Source organism: Mauremys mutica, chromosome 2, assembly GCF_020497125.1.
Source record: "Mauremys mutica isolate MM-2020 ecotype Southern chromosome 2, ASM2049712v1, whole genome shotgun sequence".
Taxonomy (NCBI): domain Eukaryota; kingdom Metazoa; phylum Chordata; order Testudines; family Geoemydidae; genus Mauremys; species Mauremys mutica.
In genome coordinates, this window is record NC_059073.1 from 18,982,591 (window position 1) to 19,010,452 (window position 27,862).

Consider the following 27,862-nt stretch of genomic DNA (forward strand, 5'->3'; position numbering starts at 1 on the left):
CCAAAGATATACAGCAGCTGACTATACACAGCATTTTGGCTGCAGTCACCAAGAGTTGATGCTGTATATGTTACTGCAACAGTTTGTGTATATCAACTGTACATAATCACTGTGCACCTGAATAAACAAGCCGCATCTCATCAGATCCCTTGAGCATCTGTCAAGCTGCATGGCTAATGTGGTTACGCTGCTGACACCCACATGGCTCAGGTGCATGCTGCAACACAAGACCGCCAAGCGCTTTCAGCCACCCACAAAAGAGTCTCTAGCTACATTCACTTCTTGAGTGTGTTATTAAAAACCCTTGATAACATAGATCTGAAGTACTGGCGCTATTACCTGTCCCCCACAGGGCTGGCACAGGTCTTCTCTTGATTACTAGCCTCAGTCATCACGGGTCTTGGTCAATGGTCGTTAATTCTTGAACTCTCTCCCAGAAAAAGGTCAGCTGGGGCCCTTCACTGGGTCTGTCCATGTCCCTTTTACATAAGTACAGAAGAATGGCCCTACTGGGTCAGACCAATGGCCCATCTAGCCCAGTATCCTGTCTTCTCACAGTGGTCAATGCCAGATGCTTCTGACGGAATGAACAGGGCAATTATCAAGTAATCCACCTGTCATCCAGTCCCCGATTCTGACAGTCAGAGCTTAAGGGACACCACAGTATGGGACTGCTTTACTGACCATCTTGGCTAATAGCCATTGATGGACGTATCCTCCATGAACTTATCTAGTTCTTTTTTGAACCCAGTAATATTTTTGACCTTTACAACATCCCTATGTTAGGCTATCTACTAAGACAAAAGTCTGCTATTCTCTGTACCAGCTGGGAATTGATCACTTTTGCTCAAGCAAAAGTTCATGTCTTGTGGCAATCTCATAGGAACGGCCATACTGGGTCAGACCAAGTGTCCATCTAGCCCAGTATCCTGTCTTCTGACAGTGGCCGAAGCCAGGTGTCCCAGAGGGAATGAACAGAACAGGTAATCATCAAGTGATCCATCCCTGGTTGCCCATTCCCAGCTTCTGGCAAGCAGAGGCTAAGGACACCATCCCTGCCCATCCTGGCCAATAGCCATTGATGCACCTATCCTCCATCCTCTCATTTCCTCCTGTGCCAGGTTCCTGTGTGTTGGTGCAGCAGGGCTCAGTTTGATTGATACGTGTTTTGTACAGTGCTTTAATAGTTTAAAAATATATATCTAGTTTCATGACATTTTTGTTGTTGTTGCATTTTTTTAAACTAATTGCCTGAGTTAAACACTTAAAGATTCCAGATGCACAGGTATTTCATACAAATGTATTAGAATCTCCTGTCTTTCATTAATCAATTTATATTTGTGACAGGTCACTTTGGCTCTCCTGGACTAATTAACGATAACTGGCTTCACACAACAAAGATAAATGAAATCCTGAAAGGTAACATGCCCAATGCTCACCAAGCCTGCCTCTCACTGAACATCAGGCTGTGCATTACAAGTAATGTTCAGAATCCTGTATTTTACTCACACCATTTCAATCAATATTTGTGTTTTCACAGAATTTTAATGATAGGAGGGACCCCTCTGATTATTTAATCTGTCTTCCTGCATAGCAGAGGTCAGAGAATTTCACCCAGTAATTCCCGCATTCCATTTGAGCAAGAGCATAGCTGTTGGATTCAATGAGTTAAAAAACAACCACCTCAAACTGCATCAACTCCTTCCAGATCTCAGCAGAAAAGAAAGAAAAAAAGTGGAAGGAGCACTAATTTTTGCATCTCAGTATTATTTATAATACACTATGTGGTGTAGAGTTAAATACAACTTTTGGGCAGTGTGTATGTAGTGTAAGGTGGTTTTTCTGCTAGCGACCAAATGTAATAATTTTATCAACATATCTAGTCATTTATGCCATGCTCAGCATTATGGTATCTTAGTGTCTGAATGGGTTTAGATCATCACTGACAAACAAAGACATCAAAGGACTATTCAACAGTGCGCCTTCTCACCGAACCATTGTAGCATTCCAGGATTGCAGCCAGGTAAAAGGCTCTGGAGGATGAAACCGGTTCTCTGCTATCGGAGGTACTGCATACGGAATCCCAAAAAACTGACTAACATTTCTCCACTCAGACCCAACCCGGATAACTTGGGACCTGCCGAGCAGAACTCCATGGGATGGAATGTACACGGATGAAGTTAAATCAGGTGCAGAGATGGATGTGAATGAATCTATTTGGAGAGGGGGAAAAAATAAGAAAAAATTGTTTTCCTTGGAAGCCTAAATCTCATTTTCAAAAGGGATTTAGGCACTCAGGAACCTAAATCGCTTTTGAAAATGAGATTTAGGCTCCTAAATCAGTTAAGAGTTGCTGAAGTTAGCAATGCCTAAATACCTTTTGAAATTTAGGCCTTATGGACGCTGTCTCTTTAAATGTTAATGGAACTTAGGCTTCTGATGAAAATTTTACTAAATTATTAGAGATTTACCCTTGTGCAAAGTCTTTTTGACTTGATGATGATTTTGAGCTTCACCACAAAAGATATTTTGGGAGGTGTTCACATAATCCTAACATATTGCACCCCACAGTTGTGATGCAACATCACAATGATGATGATTTGGGGCTTCACCACAAAAGATATTTTGGGAGGTGTTCACATGCTTTTTGGATGCAGCATAACAACCCCACACAAATCAGATGGGTGGCAACTCTAGTGCATGGCTTCTACCATTCTCCCATCTACCAGACAAGCTTCTACAATGGAGCCTACTTCAATATGGTACTGCCTTGCTCTTACCTTGCCTCCAATAGACGTAAGTCGCTGGCTCCTTGAGTAAAACTTGACAGCTGTGGCCTTGCAGGCCATGTGTGCATATCTGTGTATCAGGGTAGAAGATGCATCTTATTGCTGATGGCTGGATTTCAAGGGTAATCACTGTGCAGGACTGGTTCTTTGAACAGGCTGTGGAGAGAGATCGCAAGCAGACAGACAGAGAGAAAGAAAAGCAGATGCCACATGTTTTCAAAATATCTAAGGTGGCCATATTTCCCAAAAGGAAAATGGGACACCACCTGAGGTTAGTCTGAGCCCTTCCACCGCAACATGGGGCTGGCCTGAGCCGCTCACCCGAGCCCTGCCTGCCTGCCCCATGAGGCGGGGGAGGCCCGAACCCTGGCATCACTGCTTGCCCTCCACACCCCATTTTTTTTTGGCAAAAGTGGGCATTTGTCCCATTCGCTCTTGCCAATTGATCCAGTCAGTAAAAGCAAATGGGACAAAGGCCCATTTTTACCAAAAAAGTCAGGATGGTTGGGCTTTAAAAAGGGCCTGTCCCGGCCAAAACGGGACTTGTGGTCACCCCAAAAATATCAAACCTCCCAAACAATTTAAGAGGAGATTTTTCAAAGGCACAGAGGAAAATGAAGCTCCTGACTCCCCTTGACTTTCAAATGGAGCTGATCCACTGTCTGCCATCTTTTGCCTTTGGAAATCACCCTTTCCAGTGGTTAAAAGTACCGTATTTAATAAAAAAATAAAATGGAAAAGCCCAGTGCTGCACTGTAGCTCGGAGGTATAATTCCCAGCTCCAGTTGACAGATACGCACTAGTTCTGATCGAGCTAACACAGTAAAATGGCTCAAACTAGCAACCCAAGTATGTACTTTAGAACTCAAATGGGACTGTGTGCAGGTGGCTGGCCGAAGCCACCGCCCATACTGCTGCAGCCACCCTGCTATTTTTAGAACTAGCAACTGTACATCTACCCAAGCTGGGAATTACACCTCCAGCTGCACAATAGCAGGGATGATATTGCAGAGAAAGAGCCTTCTGCAGCAAATGGAAGCTTTCATTCAAACTCAGAGCTTCCTCTTCTCATATTAGCCCCTCTCCCAGGACTTGTTGGGAATAAAGGTTTATTGAGCATAGGAAGTTAGAGAGAGAAGACTTTGATATACTGTTTAGTAGGCATTCCCATTGGGGAGATTTGTCCCTGGTATTCAGGCTCAGCTTAAACATTCCTTTGCTAAATTTCAACCCAATACTCCTAACTATACCTCCCACCGTCCTTGTGGCTCCTAAACAGTTCCTGGAGCCTTCAAATAGTTGTAAGTGGTTGTCACATCTGTCTCTTAGTCAGTTTTTAGCCTAGCTACACACAGTTATCTTTTAATTGTTACTTATAAATTAATCCCATCAGCTCCTCAAACATTTTGTTGCTGTTCAGCAAATAGCCTGGTGGCTAGTAGATGCATATGAGGCGTCAAAGTTATACAAAAGCAGCTGAAAAGTATGCCACTTCACCAAATGAATTCCTGTTAGGCCTTTCATTAGGAAAATTATTTCAGGTCCCTCTTCCCAATTCAAGAAATGCTAGGGGAGAGTTATTAAAAAAATCAGTTGTTCTCAACAAAATGCTTCACTGTCATGTCAGTACATCATGTTCTACAAAGCCAAAGAAAACAGCCATCTTCAATATAAGAAAATCAGTTCCTCACCTGACAGACAAAAATCTCTAGCAGTGGAGAAGTCATCAGAAATCTCTCTGCTGACTTGTGCAACGTCAAAGTTTAAGATGGATGGATCAGTAAGTACTGAGGAGGCACCCAAGAGCAGCCAGGAGTCCAAAGGCACTATGAGACAAAGCATAGGAAAATAAACAAAATCAGCAGACCAGCACAAACTTCAGAGGGAATAGCTATTCAAGGAGGAAAAGTGGCATGGTGCATCAGCAGACCTTGATTTACCTTTGGGCTGACTGAGAAGATCTTGGGTAAACTTTTCAAAAGCAAACTTAAGTGACTGGGAAGACCAAGTTTAATTTTCAAACGTAACTGAGGGTCAGATTTATGAAGGTAGTTAGGGAACCTAAAGATACAGATAAGTGCCTAGTGGGATTTTCAAAAGCACCTAAGCAGGAGAGGCATCTAACTAGGGTGAGCAGATGTCCTGATTTTATAGGGACAGTCCCAATATTTGGGGCTTTGTCTTATACAGGCTCCTATTACCCCCATCCCCTGTCCCAATTTTTCACGCTTGCTGTCTGGTCACCCTACATCTAACTGCCATTGAAAGTGATGGGAGTTAGGCATACAACTAACTTAAGAGCTTTTGTAAACCCCTCTGGGTGTCTAACTGCATAGTTGGGCACCTTTGTGCCTTCATAACACCTTCAGACCTTCAGTCACTTCTAAATATGGGACTTGCATTCTTAAATCACTTAGGTGCTTTTGGAAATGTTACCCCTTGAGCTATCTTGAGTTTATGTATATAGAGCATCTGCTCTAACTCTCATTGAAGTCAATGGGAGTTTTTCATGGATTCATAAAATTAAAGGTCAGAGGAGCTGTTTTTATCCTCTAACCTGACCTTCCACCTAACGTAAGCCATAGAATTTCAGACAGGGATTCCTGCATCAAGCCCACAACTAAATATGGACTTAGGATCTAACCTTTAGGCACCTGTTTTGGGGTTTTATTTTAAATTTGGCCTCAGTGTTTTTCAAAGAAAAATACCCAACACATTCAGAATTTTTTCTCATATGCAATGGAGAAAAATAACTTATGTGGGTCTTTTAGAATCTGACATGCAGAAGTAGAAAAAAAAATTATGGGTTGGGACTGGGCCTTTAATTACTTTGGTTTCGTTCACCAGTTCAGCAGGTTATAAAACAAAGGGGCCTGCAAGCCTGAGACTACCCTCTCCATGTAATTGTAGGATGGAGGAACGCTGTCCCAGCTGCTGCCTTACGATTGCTGGTGAACAGCAATGCCTGCTGTTTGAGTTCACCTACCATGCAAGATGCAATTTTATAGCTGTGTATGTTTATTAAAGACTGGATTTAGCCTGTTTAAAGACAGCCAGTCTGTAAAGATGGCCAGCGTTCTCCTCCTGATTCCCATCACTGGAAGAGAGCCTCCATCATCCAAAGCACCTTCTAGCTGAAGGTTTTGGTGGTTCACATAAACAGGGCTATGACATGTTCTTCACCCTAGCAGTGAAACACCTTGCTAGTTCATGAGAAAAAGGAAGTGAAACTGACAGATTGGTCTTGTTCCACTGTGAACAGTGTAATAGAAGAATTTATCTAAGATGGTATGAGTAACACAGGAGAAATATCGCAGCTCAGAGTTTCACCTTGACACTGCCCTTTGAACTATGTAAGTAAACCAAGAGAGGAAGGTGCAGTTTGTGAATTCAGAATAATATGCGATTTATTAAACTGGATTATGAAACCAAAATATACTTTGTTAAAAGTCCCTTGTTATTAAGGACAAATCCTGTGCTAAGTTTGAAGCCCACGTGGTCAGGCTGTCCTACGGGGGTTCCATGGAAAGTTCAGACAGAATGAATTGCACCTCACACGTTAAAGAGCTGCTGCAAAGCTGTGCCGTGGCTGTCATTTCAGCCTTGAGGCTGCAGACACTTCGGCAGGTCCTCTGCTTCCACTCTCCAGGGAGTAATGTGGATTCATACCCTACCCATACCCCTCCCTCAGCCTGTTTGTGTCTGTGCTGCACATTCGTCGCCAACTGTGAACAGGGAGTGCAGGAAGAGCTGTGCGCCACATACACAACCTCCACTAATCTTCCTCCCACACACTTTGGAACCATGCTGCTTCTCTTGCACTTCAGGGCACCTGTGCCCGTGACGATGAAGGCTGATTGTCCCTAATTAACTAAAAATAATTAGCCAGTTAATTTGGTACTGTAGTGATATTTTAAGAAAGAACACAGTTATTTAACGTTACAAATTAGTGTAGCCATCACTAGAAATACAATCAGTGGGATTGTGAACTTGTCCCTGCATTGCATACCAGGTGCACTATACTTTGGTTTTCAACTTCGCTTGAAGCACCAAGTATTTGGCCAGAACAAGAGGCAAAATGCTCAGGGGCCCAATGATAGGACTCATAAGGCAAATCTTATTTTTTACTACTCAGAAGACTTCACCGTTTTAAAGCCAGAAGGGACCATTATGATCATCTAGTCTGATCCCTGTATGACACAGACCAAAGAATTTCTCCCAGCGGTTCCTACCTCTAGGCCAATACTCTGTGGCTGAATTAGAGCATATCTTTTTGAAAAATATTGAGTCTTTATTTAAAATCTCCAAGTGATGCAGAATTTACCATTTCCCTTGTTAATCTGTTCCAATTTGCCTGAACTGTTAGAAATCCATGTCATTTTTTTCTAGGTGAAATTTTAGTGACTTCTTTTTCCAATTCCCACTTACATAATTTTTCAAATATTCTGTTTTTATTATTATTGTTGTTGTTTGAACAAAAGCAGCTTTTTAGCAATGTGGCTTAAGCTACAGATTGTTACACAATCATTACGCTTCAACTTTGCAGAGCATAGAGTACCAATAATCCAGTTCTGACAGCATGGAACTGGTGATCTGTCTAGCTTCAGACACAAAGCTTCATATTACTACTTATGTTCTGAAAAAGAGAGCTTTCTCTGGATTCCATTGTAAGTCAACATGTCTGGAGTGTTTTGCTGAGGTTGGAAGCTATTTTCACTAGGATAATTATATTTCCATAATGTCCACTGCGTGACCTCAGGCCAATCATATGTCCTTTGAGTGCCTCAGTTTATCCCTTTATAAAATATGCATAATAGTTCTTACTAGGCCAAATACACAGGAGTAAATCCAGAGTAATTCTATTAAAGTGAATGGAGTTACTCAGGATTTATACCAGTGTCGAATTTTGCCCAGCATAGCTATCTCACAGCAGCGGTGCGAGGTTTATTCCTAGGGTTTGTCTACACAGCAACAAAAAACCCGTGGCAGGCCAGCGCCAGCTGTCTCAGGTTCGCGGGCTGAGGCTGCAGGGCTGCTTCATTGTTATGTAGACTTCAAGACTCAGGCTGGAGCCCAAGCTCCGGGACCCTCTCACCTCACAGCGTCCTAGAGCCAGTGCTGCAGCCCGAGCCCAGACATCTACACAACAGTGAATCAGCCCTGCAGCCCCGAGCCCTGTCAGCCCACGTCAGCTGGCATTGGCCTGCCATGGGGGTCTAGTGGCTGTGGAGACATATCCCAAGTGAAACAAGGAATACAAATGGTGCATTTATCTTGATTAGAAGTGAATGGGTAATAGATTTTATCCACCTGTATGTGCATGCGTGATCGTGTGTGAAAGGGAGTGATCCAAACATTCCATTTCATTTTAAAATACAGAAAATTCAGCAGCTGCTTTGCAACCCATATTAGGAACAGCACAAAGATCACACAAGCACAATGCAAAGATACAAGAAGCGCACACGGTATATGAAGAGTGTCCTTTTCTAGGCACAATCCTTGCTCGTTCTTTGCTTTAATCCTCAAAGAATTGACCCTGGCATCATTCATGTCTGATCCTTTCCATTTTACCACTATGGGAATGTTTTCCATTTCTCAAATAATATCTGTCGAAATTACTTTCAGCTTTGTCGTCTCACTGTCTCCCTGCCACTGAATTCAAGTACAGATACGTGCAAAATCATGACCATTTGGGTGACAAACATGGTGTGAACTCTGGGACGAACCCATTTCATTGCTGTGCTGTTGATCACATTGCTATAGACTTAGCCGATTAGTAGTCTTCTTCTTTCCTCCACCGAGCAGGTAACTACCTGTGTCCATGGTTCATTCCCACCCACTCTCCAATATGACCCCAAGGAAGGCCTTCCCAAGTCTGATCTAAGCTTGTCTCCTGCAGAAATTGCTTTTTCAATATCTTACAAGGCACAGAGGTCCATAGAAGTGCTGCTTTGTTGAATGTACACAGTGCACCTGATGAGAAGTTACTGTTTTATACATAGACGAGATGCCACTCTTTCTAACCACATTCTAGCAATTGCTTTGATTGCATAATTATAGTGGTCTGAATCCATCCAGCTCTGTAAATTTTATTGAAAAATTATAGATGTCTCATACAGAAGGCTTCTGTCTTCCAGATGTTTTATGACTAGGGTTTAGAGGGGAGGTATAGCTCAGTGGTTTGAGCATTGGCCTGCTAAACCCAAGGTTGTGAGTTCAATCCTTGAGGAAGGCCATTTAGGGATCTGGGACAAAAATCTGTCAGGGACAGTACTTGGTCCTACTGTGAAGGTAGGTGACTGGACTTGATGACCTTTCAAGGTCCCATCCAGCTCTATGAGATAGGTGTATCTCCATATAAACTTTTCAAAAGCACTCAGTTCTGGTCTCTCTCTGCTGCCAATGAAGTCAATGATAGACCAAAGCTTTGGACAATCCCACCCTTGATGTGTGGAAGTAGAGGCACACACACTGTAATGAATAGAGTCCAATTCAGAGAAAAATGCGTGATGTGCTTAGAGATGGCCATCAGCCAAATCCCCAGAGCTGACAAGCCTAATTTATGTTAGGAAGACTCGATGACCTTTCAAGGTCCCTTCCAGTTCTAGGAGATTGGTATATCTCCAATTATTATTATTATTATTTTAACTCTGACCTGACACTGAATTTCACAAATAGCCCTTATATTTAAACTGGGCTAAACTGAACACCTGGATGCAAGCAATCCCAAACCTTTGGGGTGTTTTAAATTCACATCTAGAACTGAATTTTGCAAGTGACCTCTATCATTATACAGCAATGGATCAAGCCTAAATCCACCGCCCCCCCCCAAACTTTGGGGTGTTCTGAATCTCTGTCTGAATTTTGCAACAGGGCAATGTCTCTTACAGTTGTTCTTTCCTACTAAAAGTTGGCTGGTTCATTTTAAAACATAGTGAAGGGAGATTTCAAAGCTCAACAACTTTAATGTAAACCTCACGTAGGGTACACAAGATTACTGCAAGTCACCCTCTTCTTAGCATAGTCCCAGATCAGATAGACTGGATATTTTCTCTACAACATGATTTTATGGTATCTGCCCTTCAAATACTATGATGTTAAATTATGTCACATACTATTTAAGCACTAACATAACAATTACACAACCATCAATATCTGAGTTACTCAGACTAGCCAAATTAATGGAACATTTGCTACTATCACTATTGATACAGAGCAGCATTAGCTAGGGTTCTTTAAGATGATTATAATGAACTAAAGTTTCAGCTGTCTTTACTAGTGATGGACAAATCTCAAAAAAATTCAGAGATTTGATGCCATAACACTTCAAATGCTTTTCCAAAGCATCTTCCTCCTAACTCTGCAACACAGAGTTGAAAATAAATTGTCTTGAGAGATTTCTGGCTGGGAAGATAATGGGAACAGCTTTTCCCATAGCATTATAAGGTCTCTGCTCCCAGAGGCAGAACCAGGAAGAAGAGCAAGGATGCATGATAATAAAAAAGGCATCTAACCTTTTTGAACGTCAGAGTCAGTTTGCTTTGTGTTTTAGAAGCAGGGCCGGCTCCAGCATTTTTGCTGCCCCAAGCAGCGAAGAGGGGGAAAAAAAAGCTGCAATCGGCAGCACTTCAGCGGCTGCTCTACCACGCCGCTTCATTCTTTGGCAGCAATTCAGTGGCAGGTCCTTCCCTCCGAGAGGGACTGAGGGACCTGCCGCCACATTGCCATCAAAGACCCGGATGTGCCGTCCCTTTCATTGGCCGCCCCAAGCACCTGCTTCCTGAGCTGGTGCCTGGAGCCGGCCCTGCTTAGAAGGTGGCTAAGGCTGATTCACCACTACCACCTCTCAGAACCAACTGACTCATGACTAGAAAATACAGATTTAAAGGTGTCCAGAACTTTATCTACCTCAATGGTAGGAAACACTTGGTGATAACTCAACATAGTTGGTATATAGCATACAGTATATGCCTTCAGGCCTAATAGCGATGCCTCTCAGCAAATGCCTTTATTCTACTGCTCTCCAAAACCAGCTCACTGGTGAACATCAATGCAGCATGGATTCACTTCCCTTTTAAAAATAGGTTTAGTTCACATTTTTGCGAACCTACTTGGCTATGAATGAATCGGAATGAACCATTTTCTTAAACCTACCACATAATAACTATAATCACTTTAACCTACACACAAAGATGTTATTTATGGCATTGAGAAGCACAGTAACGATGTTGCGCAGATGTGAAATGGAAGCAAGTGTCCTTTCAGTGATGCCAGTTATAGTAAGTGGTGTGTGGGACAACATAAGTGCACCAGATGTTTTTTAAAAAGAGTAAACTCCAACTCTTCAAACTACGATAAGGAAAGTGCCAAACGCATTGAAGGAGAATGTCGAGAAAGGGAAGGTTCTTATCTTATCTAGACCTCTGATATACCCACAGCATTTGGAGGAAGACATCAGACCAATTCAATTCAATAATTTCCAGGCACGTTCCTGCAACTGTTGCTTGTGTAAATAATCCTTAATCACACGACTAGTCAGTGGGATAACACATGTGAACAAGGATTACTCATATGAGTAAGATTGACGGATTGGGCCTATATTAACATGGCAAAGTGTCTCAGTGTCACCCAATTTAACACCTGCAAGTATAAGACAAGCTTTGGCCCTAATGGGGGTGAACCATCTTTGTACAGCGTGCCCAGGTTTGCACTACTTCCCAATGCTGACTTGTGGCAGAATGCCACATATTGACAGGCTGTCTCAGCAATCCCTTTCCTTTCACTGGACCTGGCAGTCAAGTGAGAAGCCCTTTCTCGGCAGTGCAGCCCCAGTTAAATCAATGGGATGGCTTACAAGGATAAGGACTATCGGGTTTGCCAGGATCAGGCCCTTTAATTTCAGGCTAGTTCACAAAGTAGACGATTCATCCCACAGCAGAGGGTCAGCACAAAGCCTATGCACCACTTACATCTCTGTGAGCTTCAGCAAGACATAAGGGTGCTTGCTCATGCCGGCCCTCTGCAGAAGAGCAAATTTCACCTGCTGAAAATGAGAGAGAGGGGAAAGGGGGCGAAAGAAGGAAATTGGTCCCTCCATTCCCCTTGGCTTTCTGCTCTCCTGTGACCTCACTCAGGCTGCCTCCAGCCTAACATACTGCTCCCTCTTCTGGTTGGATGCTGTGGTGCATCCACATTTTTTAAACGTGTACTGAGGTGAGAGGCATAACACGTTGAAAATACATGCTGATAAATGTATTCTCATGGGGCCAAACCTTACAGCCATTGTTCAGTTCTTCCTTGGGGAAAATCTCCCATTATCATAGAGCCATAGAAGATGGAGATGATGGCAAAAGTCCTAAGAAATCATCTAGACCATCTCCCAGCCAGTGTAGGACTGTTCCTTACTGTACATTAAGGTAAGTGGGAGATTTACCTGAGTTTGGACTGAGTAGGGCCCGTTTGATTTGGCCATGACTATCATATTTCTGTATAAAAAAGATTGACAGTATATAGATGTAGAGGTCACCATTTAAAAAAAATGAACATCTACTAATGGTCACTACGTCATGGTGTCTGAAATATGTAGTTAACTAGTTATGTCCTATTCTAAATAGAGAAATAAAACGCAGTATCTCAGATACCACGGTGAGGAAATGTTTTCTGCCCAAAGTCTCCAATTTGTCAAGGTTGTTTTGAATTCTAATGTTGTCCTCCAAGTGTTAGCAACCCCTCCCAGCTTGATCATGCAAATGTTTAAATATCATGGGTTGTAGGATCATAGAAATGTAGGGCTGGAAGGGACCTCAAGAAGTCATCAATTCCAGCTCCCTGCACTAAGGCAAGAGAATGAAAAAGGAAGCTGATGAGGTTAGTATCACTTTTAACAAGGGGAGGAAGAGAGGGCTTAAAAGAGAACTGCCTTTTCTGGATTTCCAGGTGAAAAGATAGTTTGTAAAGGAATGGAATTTTCCAGCTTGACACTGATCCACTAGAAACCCTTATTAGCTCACGTCAGTATTTCACCAAAGGAGTCATCTCTGTGCATGCTCATCCGGACACCTGTTTTTCCTCCCGTTATACAGCCACATCTACACAGACCTTACAACCAAGTTTAAATAATATGGTTAATAATAAAAAAACCTTTAACCTTACACACTGCTTTAAATATCTACAAAGTGCTTTACACATTAGCTAATTCTTGTGTGCTAAGTCAGTATTATTATCCCCATTTTCCAGATAGAACAATGGAAGCAAAGAGCTTAAATGACTTTCCTAAGACCACACAGCGAGTCAGTGGCAGAGAAGTTTAAATGTAGTTGGTGCCAGATGTGTTTTTATTATGGTATAGTTGGTCAGGTTCTTTCCATTTATATACAGCACTAACCAGAAATGCCATTTATTTATGGAAAGGCATTTCTGCAAAGCCCCATACCTGCTGACAGTCTACATGCATTTCTGGAAGACAGCAACTGCGAAGTCCCAACAAACAGCAGTTAAGTTTCATCCATTAAAGAGATCTCTCCATAGTCAGGAGTGATTGTGTCAAAACACAGGGTGTTCACTGGGAATTCTAATTGATCAATGTAATTTAATATGCAAACAACAGATCAGGCAACTTTTGTCACATTATTTCCACCATCACAGGAAATAATAAAAGAAGAAACGGCGAAGGGCCTGATTCACTACCACCTTTCTTCCCTGATTCAAAGTGAATCTTTAAAAAAGGCAACGCTTTATGTGGAATAAAGCAGATTTCAACTTGGAGTTGCGATTGTGTACAGTCATTACAGGCTACTGTATTCCTCTCCCTTCCATTAATCCCATCAAATGGGCTCTGCGCTATGAGCCCTCTCCCTCTAGTGCCATGTCCTCCGTCACACCATGCTAACATGCTTTCCTTTATGACATCCCGCCACTTCTTTTTGGGTCGGCCTCTCTGTCTTCCTCCTTCAATATTGATCTGTTGGCCTTTCTTACCCACATTGTTGTCAGGACTGTACTTTACATGAATAAACCCTCTGTGTCTGCGCGCCCTCATTTTTGGGTGTTACTCTGAGCACATCTGTCACATACACACACCTGACATGGTCCTTCTTCCTTGCGCCACTCATTCATCTCAATGCTTGCGTTTCAGTGGAACAGATCATTTGCTCATGTTTCTTCTTTGCTGTCAAACACCCAACACCACACATTAAAACTGGTCAGACCACTGTTTTACAGACTTCCCTTTTCATCTTACTGGTACCATGTCTCTCTTTCCATTTGAGTCAGGCATTGTGAAGGGCCATAATCCATTTAATGTGGATGTAAAATTTTAACTGCAGTTTCTGCTAAGAACTTTTTATATAGGCCTGGAGTCCACAGCTTGGCCTGGGCCATGGGGGCTGGCTAACAGAGAACAATACCTAGCTAAGAGAAAGCTGGGGTAAACAGATAACCTTGTGTGTTTCAAGTCAGTGAGCGGAGTCAACATAACTCAATATAATTGGGCGTCCTTATCACGAGTTATAGACCCATGAAGCGCTGAGAAAGGCCTCATGGTTACTCCCTAATGCAGGGAGGAGATAGTGGTACAATACCCCTCAGATCTCAGACAGAGTTCAGGAAGAGGCCCAATATAATTGACATGAGTTATGTTACCCTCCCCTCACAAATGTATGCCAGTCCTAGCCACAGAAATGCAAGGGTAAACTTATAAACAATTGTTAAGTATTAATTACTGCTTTTTTGCTTTAAATCTCTAGGAATGTACCAGTTAGGGGACATGGTTCAGACCTGAGTCTGGGTTTGCAGCAGGCTAGTGTGTCTAGCTCAAACCAGGCAGGGCACTGAAGTCCCAAGCTGCCAGGGGAAACAGGCTCAGGGATAGTCTCAGCACATCAGTTGGCAGCCCCAAGGGGTTTTCTGTGATCCAACCGGTCACAGATACCATTCCATTTATAAATGATTAATTCCTTCTTGAATCCAGCTAAATTCTTGGCCTCAATAATACCTTTGTGGTAATGAGTTGCACAGGCTAATCATGCCAGCCAATAGCTTGTCTATTTTGGTTAAATGATACATAAGAAAGAAATTACCTGCTATATCTGTACAGAGTAAAAAAGGGAAACATAAATGGATCATTATACAAGTGGTTGTTATGCAGAGCATGAAAAATAGGGGTTACACATTTCCTCAATTCTTTTCTTTGCCCTAATACACTATGACACTCACCGTTCTCTGGGCTCCGAGGAAACAGAACAGGTGGGCACACATTGGGTATAGTATTCGTCATGGTTGCTAAAAAAAAAAAAAAAGACAGTTTGTTATAACAATGTAAGGTAGATAGGTTTTTAAATCTAACTATATCATCTCTGAACCTGCAACTTCATTTCTGGGATTTGCACATCCACAACGCAAACCAAACAGACTTTAATATCTTTGCTTCCCAAACACTGGCTTTAGGCTGTAGCGCTTGTTCATATCTGCTGGTTTTTTAGCTCTTTTTTATTTGCATGCCAACATACCATGAAATATATAAAGATTCAGCAAAATGTCCACAGCAAAATAAATATTTTATAGTGGGCTAAAGCCAGAAGACTTTATTTGAGCAAACGTCCATTGGCATGTGTAAGGCCCTCCAGATTTCAGCCACTGACTTTACACTTTCTTTTTTAGCCTCAAAACTTTCATCATAATTGTTCCACTTCTGGTCCCCGGAGCCGGAACACACCTGCACAAGTGATACAAATTTTTGTCTGCAAATATCTTGATTTGCATTAACATCTGTGCCGACTTTTGTCTTGATGCATGGTACAGTGGGAACGCATTAAAACTTCTTCCCCATCAAAAAGAAATGCAGCTCTCTCCATTCTCTCTTCGGCTCCCCATCTGGCCTGTGCCATAGGCGCCTCTCTGCAGTGCCTTTGTCCAATAAGAAGTGACAGCTTGTGTTGATCGAACTGCCATATAATGCCTAAGCTCGGAGTGAATGAAATGAAAAATCCTCTGGACTTTAACAGGGGGGCTTGTTAGTGAGAAGAAGGACGGTCACGCGGTTAAGGCACTAGCCTAGGCCTTGAGAAATGTGAGTTCCAGCTTCTGTTCAGTGACTTAGCCTTTCTGTGCATTGATTTCCCCTCTGCAAAATGAGGGTAATAGTACTTCCTTCCCTCACAGTGGTGTTGTGAGGATACATATGCACCTTTTAATGCATTTATCTAACATAGGTTAGGGGTTTGTTATAGAAGTGGATGGGTGAGATTCTGTGGCCTGCATTGTGCAGGAGGTCAGACTAGATTATCATAATGGTCCCTTCTGACCTTAAAGTCTATGAGTCTATGAGATAAATAGCTAATAGTTTTAAATTAACTGCCCTCTTAGAATAACGTAGGAAGAGCAGCAAAGAGTCCTGTGGCACCTTATAGACTAACAGACATATTGGAGCATGAGCTTTCGTGGGTGAATACCCACAGACCCAGACTAACACGGCTACCCCTCTGATCCTTTAGGAAGAGTGAATCATTTTAACTACAGTTGAATTACAGATTATTACAGAGACAGCCAGGCACCTACAACATGGGAGCAAATCCTTTGGCGTTTTTGCCAGTCAAGCTGCAAACGACTAAGGAGGACATTTTGTGTCTGCTCCGTGCAGCTGGAACACGGAAGCAGGTTTGCCTTCAGCCTCCACTGGGCTTTATGCTATGACAAAACTCTAGAATTTAGAGATAAAAGGAACCCAATTGGGCCATCTACACTAACTCCCCGCCAGAGCAGAACTGGTCTCTGCAGCACATTTTATAGTTTAAATGTTGTGCCAATGCATGAGAACCAAGCAATGAAAATCTACCATCAACCATAACTGACCCGCCTAATTTCAATGCCCAAGATGAGTGAAATGCAGAGCATAATGTAAATTCATCGCTCAGTTATTTCAGTTCTAATAACCAAAGCTGTCAATAGTCACCCAGAGAAGGATTTTCAAATGCTGTTTCAGACAATTAGCTCAACATCCTCCATTAGAAAGAGGAGACAAGAAGCGAAAGCTTTCTATGTATTACAGAGGAGAAAGGAACTAGACTTAAAAATAGCAGTAATGAAGCAATGGGCGGTATGATCCTGCTCTCAATTAAATTCAGTGGCAAAAATCTCCATTGACTTCAACAGGGGTGGAGCAGGATTGGGTCCTTCCTCCTGTCATTTGGTACAAATGCAGGCCTTGATCCAGCCCAGCAGGCCCTTGATCCACCCCAGCCTTGATCCACCCCAGCAGGCCCTGTGGAGCCCTGTCTTCAGTGGGATTCTGCACAGACGCAAAGGCCCACACACAGATTGGATTGCATATCCAGTAGATCCTGATATAGTAACCCCTCTGCCACATGAGCAAACCTCTATTGGACTCAATACAGTGGTGATATTAAATGGGCTGTGGTCAGACTAGACGATTGAATGGTCTCTTCTGCTTTAAACTCTATGGAACTAGTCCCACTGTAGTCTGTTTGAGTAACGATAGCAGGATCGGGTTCAGACAGGCCTCCATTTTCTCTTAGTGTTTCTGCTGCATTGAAGGAAAGCCTGAGAAAGTGGAACCCCACCCACACGCTGTGGTCAGCTAGTCAGAAAGCACAGAGCTTGTTGCTCAAAATAATTTAATACTTTCCAAGAAGACAAAGAAAAAACCAAACAATTTAGGCTCCAATGTGGTACATGCAGAACAACCACCTGCAGGCAGGATTCTAATTAGCTCGGAAAGCTAAAAAAGAGACTGCAAATCTAACAGAGTTCAGTCACCCCTCCAGCAGGCAGAAATCTCCCACCGTGTTCTCTAAGGTCTGAGGCGCATATTTTTTAGGCCACACACAGAGAATTCAGGGTGGCGGAGACTTTTAGTGTAAAGCAGGGCTTCCTAAAAACCATCACAATCCCTCCTTCCCTGTTTCCCACCACCACAAAAAAACCAAACGAACAAACAATATTTGTATGCAGAAATGAGCCTGAACCAAGATCCCAGATGTTTTCCTAAAAGATATGCTTTAGCAATTATTTGGGGGAAGTTCTATGGCCTCTCTCTGGCTGTGTTATACAAGAGGTCAGACTAGACGATCACAATGGTCCCTTCTGGCCTTGGAATCTGTGAATGAAACTATAAACATTCCCTGAATCCAGGGAAGTTTGAATCCAGCTCTGGAGCTGAACTTTGCAGACAGGGCTGGCTCTACTGTTTTCACCGCCCCAAGCAGAGCACCGAATTGCTGCCGCGGCCGGCCGGGGCAGTCCGTGTGCCATTAGGACGGCACGCGCGTTTCTGCGGCGGCAGCAATTCGGCAGCAGCTTCTGTCTTCAGCCAGAAGACAGAAGCGGCACCGCCGTGGACAGCTGAACATAGAAGCCGAATTGCCACCGCCGCAGAAACGCACATGCTGCCCTAACAGCACACGGACTGCCCCTGCGGTCTGCGGCGGCAATTCGGCGTGTAGCTTGGAGGCAAAAACACAGGGATGGCCGCCCCTTGCAGATTGTCGTCCCAAGCACCTGCTTGGAACGCTGGTGCCTGGAGCCGGCCCTGTTTGCAGATTAGGTCAGACGGTCCACTTCCTAGAAAACAGGTGAACAGCAAGAGACCATTCACTCCGAAATGCACCATCCCAGGAGCGCTGGAACAATTCATATAGCAGGGGTGCTGAGAGCTATTGAACCAAATGGTAAATCATGTATATAATGGAAACAACTTTAAGCCAGGGGGTGCGGCAGCACCAGGGGCAGCTCTAGCTTTTTTGCTGCCCCAAGCACAGCAGTCAGGCAGCCTTCGGTGGCGCGCCTGCGGGAGGTCCGCTGGTCCCGTGGCTTCGGCATATCCGCCGCTGAATTGCCGCCGAATCCGCAGGACCGGGGACCTCCTGCAGGCAAGCCGCCGAAAGCAGCCTGACTGCCACCCTTGCAGGGACCAGCAGGGCACCCCCTGCAGTTTGACGCCCCAGGCACGTGCTTGGAGCGCTGGTGCCTGGAGCCACCACGGGGCAGCACCCCTAGTTCCAGCACCTACGCACCATCCCGTTATTCTACTCCTCCCTGTCCTGCCACTGCCCCACCCCAACTGAATTAGAAATTATCCTCCCTGGGACCTACCCTCTGGAATATACAAGTCAAAAAGCCACATGACTATATTTTTCCACCAGATAAATGAACAAGAGGAATTTGCTGTTCCAAATTCTTCTACATTTTTTTGCAAACTTGGTGTTGAGTGCACCAATATAGTAAGCAGAGTAACTGCAAGTCTCCGAGAAAGATTTTGCATTATGTGGGCCATTTAGCCGTGGAAATGTTATGTCCATATTTTCTGTGCAAGGCACTTAAATATCTAAGTGCTAATGACTGGCAGCCATGTTACTTTTGTTCTTTCTTGTGTTTTGTTCTCTCTATCTAAAAGAAATGTGACTGTCACCGAATTGCTCCGTAAGTAGAGGAAAAACACCATAAATTATATTTTTGAGCTACTCGGTAGCTTGAAACTGATTATTACTATTGCTGACAAAGGTTTCAACCTTTTTTATTTTTGGACAAAAAAATAGCTTGTTGATTAAATGTACATTTTCCCAAGAAAATTTCCATTTCATTTACATTTTTGATGTTTTTGTTAAAAAAAACAAAAGTGTTTGGTTTGCAGTTGTTAAAAATCTAAATTATCCTGGGTTTAGTTTTCCAAAACTGAAAATTATGGGGTTGTGAGTTTTCTTTAAAAACAAACAACAAATAACCCCTGACCCTAAACTAATTCAGTGAAAATTTTCATCAGAAATAATATTTAGTTTTGTTGAAATTTTTTATGGAAAATAAAATATATTGTGACCAGTTCTAATCATCTTCCCTCTTTGTGCTGTTCTTGTCTTCTGGAAACACTTCCTTCAGCTAAATAGGATAGCTTTTATCAATGGCTGAATTATTTCAATGCACACTAGAAATGCGGTACTATCGGTATTTAAACTCTGGACATAATCCTGCCTTCACTAAACAGAGGAACAAAAATCCCATTGACTTTGTGGTTTAAAAGTCAAGACCTAGATAAGAGAATATTGGCCTCCACATATCCCAGTATGGCTTCTAAGATTGGTGCAGTTTACTGACTGCTGCACCTTAGCATAATCTGGACGGTGGGAATGAAGTATTTGGTCTTGTAACTAAACTGAGGGCCTAGAGTGGGATATAAGAGATCTTTGTTCAGTTTCTGGCTCTGTCACACACTTTCTGTTTAACTTTGGAAACTCATTTAACCTCTCTGTGCCTCCGTTTCCCATCTGCAAAATGGGGATAAAAATACACTCTTTGTCCGCCTCCTCTAGCTGTAGCCTCTTTGAAGCAGGGCCTGTCTCTTACTATGTGTTTGTCCAGTTCCTAGTACAATGGTTTCCCAGTCTTGGCTGGGGCCTCTAAGCATTACTATAAAGCAAATAAATAACATCACACAGAAGACACTCTAAATGGCAGACCACCTGCATTACTCACCAGGCTTCTGATACCAGCCAAACGGATATATTCTGACATCTGCAGAGCTGCAATCGGAAATCTGCCAAGTGCTTCCTGTTTCCTCAGTGCAGGTCTGGATTCCTAAACTGTTCAGAGTCAAGCAGAGCACCTCACCACCTACCAGGAAAATATCCAGTTACAAAAATCACCATGGTAACTTTGTTTTAAATAATATATTTAAGAAAATTAATATTTTCTGGTTCCACTAAGTATTATACGAAAGTTCCTTCGGCTCAGAAATCAGAGAAGGAAAAGACCCATTAGGTCCTGCTCCAATTGAAGTTAATGATGAAGCTGTCTTTGATTTCAGTGGGGACACTATCAGGCAATTAGGGCTGGTTCCAAAGCCGATTGATGTCAATGGGAGTCTCTCAACTAACTTTTCAGCGCCTCTGAGTAATGGAGGGCCCAGCCCCAAGATTTTCAAAACCAGGCCTGATTGTAACTTGGCAGGATTTTCAGAAGTGTTGTACACCTAGCACTTCCAACTGACCTCAGCAGGAGCTAAGGAGTGGTCAGCACTTTTGAAAATCAGACCACTCGCTTAGGCGTCTAAATATGAATTGAGAAATAAAATTTTCACAAACACCTAAGTAACTTAGAAGCCTACGTCCTTTTGACTTTAAATCAGCTATAAGTCACATGGATGTTTTTGTAAAACATTAGGCACCCAAGTCTGCAAATGTTGACTTGGGTGTCTCAAGCTAGATACTCCCAAAAATGAGGACTGCCCAAAATCAGTGGACAATTTGAAAATGTGTGCAAGATCATGCTCGGGAGAACACAGGAAGCCAAAGTTAAAAAAAATTTTCAAAGCACATTAAAAAATGAGATGCCCAACTCCCATTGAATTTCACCAGGGTGTGGGTGTCTAACTCCCTGAGACGCTTTAGAAATCAGCCAAAGTCTTTAGAGTGGGGCTAGTACTGGATGTGGGGATATGGGTGATATACCATTTTATCCATTTGTGTGAAATATTGGTAGAGCTATAGCCCTGCTAAGAAACCACTCCCATGAGATGTTACTTATGGAGCTAAGGCTGGTAAGTATTTTACTGCTCTGGTAGATGGCTGCAACATAGGAAGCAGAGCTGTCTAGAGAACAATTCCATTTCAAAATTAATTTTTGCTCCGCACTGGAAGAAGGACATGACCCTTTGAATGTTTTTGTGAAAACAGAATTGTGTGGAAATGTCTGTTTTCTATTGAAATTTGGAAGAGTGTGTGTGCGTGTATGAGATGCCTGAAAGTCTAATGTTTAGAGCAGTATCCTGGGATGTGGGTAGGGTGACCAGATGTCCCAGTTTTATAGGGATAGTCCTGATATTCGGGGTTTTGTTTTCTATAGGCAACCACTCCCCTCCACCCCCGTCCCGATTTTTCACACTTGCGATCTGGTCAGCCTAGATGTGGGAGACTCAGGGTCAAGTCCTTGCTGTGCTTAATTCAGAGGAGAATTTTCCAACTCCGACCATTCTGAATCAGGCTCAGCAGGGCCTTGCACGCCGGTTTCCCGTATCCATGGATACTGCCCAAGTCACCGGGCCGCAGAGTATGAGAGAGTAGCTTGTCACCAGAAATGTTCCGAAGGGGCACTGACAAGCTCGGCGAGGGCTTTAGCCTGGCCACCTCAAGCTGAAAGAAAAGCAACGTTCAATGTAACCGCCACAGACTGAAAAATGAACTCTATAAATCCAGCTTCAGTAAAGAATACCTGGTGACTGAGAGTCATTTAAAAGCCCAAATCCTGTGCAACAGGGGTCAGCATCACATCGGCGCTCACACTCAAAAAACCTAACCGGAAAGAAGAAAATACTCCAGACTTTAGTACAATTGGCAGCCAGTTGAAACTATAGCCTTGTTCACAATTCCTGCAGGGGTCTGCCTAGGGTTGCCAACATTGTATTTCAAAAACACAGAACTGTTTTCTTATCACCCCTCGGAGGGAGGAATAGCCTGTGATATTGGGCCAGGGGTGGGGTGCTCACTGCTCAGTACCACAAAGGGTGGAGCGTACCAACCATGTGGCAGCTGAGGAAATCTTCCTCTCCCTGCAGCAGGCAAGCACTCTTGGCTGCTGGGACCCAGCTCTGAAAGTGAACAGGGCAGCACTGAAGGGCTGGGACAAGAGTGGAAAGATGCACCAGTGATTAATGGCCCTCTGCTGACTCCAATCCTTGAGCACAGGCCCATCCGCTTTCCCTGCACAGGCTGTATCTAGCAGGGCAAGTGGATGGGGCTCTGTGTCCTGGAGCTGCGCTGAATGGTTAGGTTCAGGAAGGGGCTCTGTCTGGCAGGGGGGTCAGTCCTCCCAGGGTGTAGCCTTCTCTTCCCTGCTCACAGAGTCTCTGCCAATGTCCCCCGTAGACAAGCATAACTGCTGGGCGGTAGCTACTCCAGCTGCAGCAGTGGGTGAACAAGGTGGGCAGGGAGCCTGGTCCTGGAAGTCAAGACCACCTGCACAGTGCCCTGTCTGCTTTCCCTGCCGCCAGAGCCCCGCCCCCCACCCACTCTTTCAGCGTGGCCCCATCAGGTCTTCATGTCCCCCGATAACCTTATCATGCTCCCCCAGGGGTCCGCGCTCCATGGTTTGGGAACTGCTGTGCTATATACATACATTGGTTCAGTAAATCCTGGGACCGATTCTGCATTACTACATGGTCTAATTTTACAAACTTTATCTCATTGGAAGGTAAGGTCATAATAAAACTGGTTTTGCATAATGATAATATTTTAATATGCTGAGGTACGGGATAAAAGGCATCCTGCACGGATTTAGTAGGGGATGGGCAATTTTCTATTTAAATAAGGGACTTCCCTTGTAATATGGGACTGTTGGCAACCCTAGGTCTTCAGGTCCTGAGAGTTTAGCCAATACACTGCAGTGAGGAGTTGCAGAATCTGCAAACTCATACTGCACCCTCTAGTTCTTTGTATTGTGTGTATAAGAGCTCCGCTGTTATTTAGAACAGTGACTGTACTGAAAACATTGGCATAGATGCATTGTGTGCGTTATTGACAACAGTTCTATCCAGCCAATCACTGATTTTGTGATATCACATTATACAGACTAGCTAATACAATGAATATATTATAAATTCACTTAAAATCTTGTGATTAATATTTGTAATATATTGGTTATTCTCCCAAAAAGATATACTGCTCTTTAATATTTTTAATGAATATGCCTGATGCTCTCCATTTACATGATATGGTTTTGATATTCTGGATGTGGCCAAAGCCCCATGCTAACAAAACTGAATTGAGTTGGCTCATACCCATCGGAAATGGCTTTTCCGCTCATGTCAATCTTGTTTCTCACTGAGACTCCAGTTACTTTACGGAACGGTAAACGTGTGTAGAAGCTCTTCACAGTCCCTTCTAGAGTGACTGAAAACATCAAAGGGCAAGTTACTTCTTCCTTCAAATGATTTATAGCATTAAGCAAACATAAAAAGGAGGGAAAAAGCTACATTTCTATGACACCGCGGTGATTTCTCAGTGTATTGGAAAATAAATTTAGACCAACATGTTTGACAACTAGATTTGTTTCTATGCAGGATGAATGCCCAACAGGCATTCTAATGGCAGAAAGATGGGCTGATAAGTAAGGGACTCAAGTTCAGGTTCTGAATTCCCAGGCCAGCAGGGACTTGTATTGGAGTGATTCCAGTCCACTGAATGAGGTAGTCCACTTCACACTGAATGCAGCATCTCTGGGTAGACTGGGAGATTGCAGAGTGGGTAGTGTATGCAGCTTCCCCTTCCCTTTGGCTCTTAATAGAGTCAATGTTCAGTACTTCGGGTGTTGGGTTCTTTCATTTAGAACAGAGCGATATTATGGGGCTGGAAGCAATAGGGAAGCTAAAAATGCTTTAAACACTTATCTATTAACACAATTACTGCAGTTGCCATCAATGATTGTGAATGGGAAGGGAGACATCCCAAAGACAATCTCCATATTCAAATACTGTTCAGACTAGGGAAAAGTCTGAGGACTCCTGGTGCAGTTTCCTTTGGCCCCTCTGATATAGATGCTAACTGGGATGCGTTGTGAATATCCTTCCACTAGGAACTGAAGGGAGATCACCAGCAACTGGCCATCACGTAGCCATGGCGCCTTTCAGTTACTAATGTTAGTCTTTCATTGCTACTTCGTGTTATATCCAGAGCCACCTAGTCTTCCTTGTTGCGGGTCATAACATTCCTACATTCCCATTTGACATCCTTCAAAGTAAAAGCTGAGATGCTGACCGATGCCGCCAGGAATACAACACACGTCTGTCTGAAATATCCAATTTAACACAGAAATTAAAGCTCACCTATTTTGCGATACACAGTCTGCAGTTGCTGGGGTAATACCGTCTGACAGTTTTCGGGGATGTGGTTGATGTAATTATCACAGATCTGAGCCTCTGGATAGTGTGTGCAGGCAAAATATGTGCTTGTGGTATTCTGAAGAGCAGCCAGCTGACAAAATGCATCTTCTTGTGCACAACCTAAGAGGCAGAGCAGCTCAGTTTTATAAACTTAGCTATTTGTGTTCCCCTTCTCTCCATTCCCATCTCTCACTTGTTTATAATTCTTAATATTAAACCTTTAGCACAAATAATCTTTATTGAAGTGTGTATTATTGTTATTATTATGCTATTACTGTATAAGAAAAATAAATAGGGACAAATTCTGCTTTTAATTGGTGTAAACTCGGAATAAGTTCCTGGCATGAGTGGGGTTACTCCAGGTTTACACAGGAAAAGCTGAGAGTAGGATCTGGTTCACAGTCTTTTTGTGTTTTAGGCAATCTTTTAATAAAACAGGGACCAGAACACCCAAGAAACAGATATGAGGATTGCCAAACTAATTCAATATATTAAACCTACAATAACAATTGCATATTTCTTCTGGTTTATAAAATAAAAAAGGCAGTATCAGCAAATATTTTCTAGAATGTCCTATGAAAAGTCTGTCAAATTATTTCTGGAGAGTTTTTCTCATACACTAAAAATGCTTCTATGCACATTGACCATATGAGTTGGTTCCTTTTTGTGGTTTACCTTGAAATTCACACCCTGGCTGGCTGCCTTCCTTCCTTGCTATAGTAGAGGAATTTTGCAAAACTCCAAGGCTCTAATGCACTTAAAAAAAATAAAATAACAAACTGATCAGGCCAGTTTGCTAATTATTGTGCTACCGGGTTGATGCCCTGATGTTGCAAAAATTACACAAGTGTTTTAAGCATGTGAGTAGTCCCATTGACTTCTTAAAGTTAAATATGTCTATAGTGTTGGGCATCTCTTTTAGTAGCTGCTTTCCTGTTAGTCAGAGGGCTTGTCTACATGGCCCTGCAATTCAGATTACATGGGCATGAATAGAAGTCTACATCACAGTGCTGCTCTGTAACTCCCCCGTGTGGCTGCTGCGGGTGCAAACTAAAAGCTTCCTAGTTCAAGATAATACAATCCTCTTCAAACAGGACTATGTTAATGTGATCCAGGATTCTTTTAGTTCACACCTGCAGCATCCACGTGGGGGAGTTACAGGACAGCACTTTGGTGTGCACTGCTGTTTATACCTCCATAGTCTTAACTATGGAGCAGTATAAACATAGCCAGAGACTTAGCAACCCATCTTTCATAAAATATGTACTATAGATAATAAACTTGACTTGAATGATGTCTTGCAGAGCTAAATAACAGAGGGATAACAGGTGCCAGGAAGATGACTTGAGAACACTATGCATTGATCGCCTTCTTTATTCTTTACGACCTTTTAGTCCATTTCCAGGTCAAACTGTGGCTAAAAGAAACCTTTCAGGATTTGTTTATGCATCATTAAAACAGCAAAAATGGCTGCAAACCATTTTTTCCTCATTTGCATTTCCGGCACTTGGGACATCACAATGGATGAACAGGCAATAAAATACAGGGCCTGATTCTCCTCTCTCTTACCCCATTGTTACCCCACAATGTAACTTCAGCGATGTCAGTGGAGTTACTCGGGTAGTGTGAGAGGAGCATCAGGCCCATATCTGAGCCCCAGTATCATGGAAAACCGGAGATACCGTCACCTTTTATAGCAAACGTTTTTGAGCATTACTCCATGACTTTTGTCCTTTTCTTTACCTAGGGGCTAAGGGATTCACTCAAGTTTTTACCAACAACTGTGCCTATCCTGGCAAAAATTCACGTTCTGGAATTTACCACTGGTGTAGCTCCACAGCTCTAGTGTAGGCAGGACTCAGATGATTTTAACATAATGCCATCTAACTTGGTAGTAAGAACAGTTGGGTACTGTCTACACCACACTACTGTTGAAACTGCTGATTAATTATTGTTTCCCTACTAGCATGTAGAATAAAGGTCTATGATTTCTTACGTGTGAGACACCAGAGTGTCGCCTGGTCTGCTGAATACTTGTGTTTGAAGAGCCAGTACTGCTGGGATGGGAGGGAACGGCTTTGGTCTAGTTGTATCAGGCTGTTGTCCATTAGGGAAAAAAGTTCCATTACAGAATCTGATCCACATGAAAAAAAAAAGCAAGATGTATTTACAATCTGGGATACATAAGGATTGTTTATACATAAAACTCTGAATTTCACAGTTGTCAGCTGTAACCTTTTCCCAGGGTTAATGTATATCCAGGTTGGTTTTAAATAGGACTGCCTCAGGGATAATACCTGTGTTTTTGAATTGTGTTTGGATTGGGATTTAATCTTTTTTTCCGCAAGAGTCTCTTAAGGGGCTGAAATAAAGCACAATATGCTCATATCACAGCATCTCTCTGTTAACTTTATCCATTGCAGGATCATTCCTCACAGTATCTTTTCTAGTACGTTAAACAAGTTAGTTTTAATGACCTGAAGTGATGCAATTTCCACCAGTTCCCTTGGGAAGTTATCCAACAGCCCACTATTAGCAAGTTCCCCCCACCCCCAATACTTAGCCAAAATGCTCCTTTTATTAATTTAATCCTATATCTCCAGTAATACCCCCACATACCATTTTAAGTAATTCTTCTCTATCCCTGGCATGTGCTCCCTTCAAATGTGTGTAGACTGTGGTGCCTTCCCATTGTTGTCCCTGAGCTATTTTTGTCTCTTTTCAATTATTCCCCTTAAATAAGCCCATGCAACTCTTGGGACATTTTTGTTGTTTTTCCACTGATCTCCTTCCAGTTTGTCAATAAACACTCTCTTATTTGTCAAAAGGGAGGAGCAGACCACACCGCACATTATTTTGGCCCTGTACGACTCCCACGTTATTTAATCCATGAAGCACTAAAATAGTCAGCGAAAAATTGAAACACAAAACCAAAGAAACACAAATACTTTACTGTGTCTATTCATTTTCTCTCATCATAAAATATTCATAAATGTTGCCATAAACAACATTCTAAACATGATCGTGCTGTAATAAAAAGTCTCACTCTTGCAGATATTTCCCCAGATTTCTCAGTAATTCTGTATTTTTAACAGGTGACCTGCAAGTCTTTTTACCTGTCAAGACCCAACCCTTCAGCCTCCTAGGTTTCTCTGGAGCTGTCCATAAATTATGTAACGCATTAGAGGGTGAG

General features: G+C 42.8%; 1 protein-coding gene across 1 annotated transcript in view; it reads right to left on the reverse strand.

The window, feature by feature from the left end:
* TG (thyroglobulin) overlaps positions 1–27,862 on the reverse strand; it is a 218,067-nt gene that overhangs the window by 102,876 nt on the left and 87,329 nt on the right. The window contains exons 30-38 of the mRNA XM_045008289.1: positions 26,666–26,803; positions 24,613–24,789; positions 23,569–23,680; positions 22,005–22,084; positions 20,271–20,408; positions 15,003–15,068; positions 4,481–4,615; positions 2,781–2,945; positions 1,991–2,213 (exon numbers count right to left, since the gene is read on the reverse strand). Of these exons, the coding sequence (XP_044864224.1) occupies positions 1,991–2,213; positions 2,781–2,945; positions 4,481–4,615; positions 15,003–15,068; positions 20,271–20,408; positions 22,005–22,084; positions 23,569–23,680; positions 24,613–24,789; positions 26,666–26,803 (1,234 nt within the window). The remainder of the gene's footprint in view (positions 1–1,990; positions 2,214–2,780; positions 2,946–4,480; positions 4,616–15,002; positions 15,069–20,270; positions 20,409–22,004; positions 22,085–23,568; positions 23,681–24,612; positions 24,790–26,665; positions 26,804–27,862) is intronic.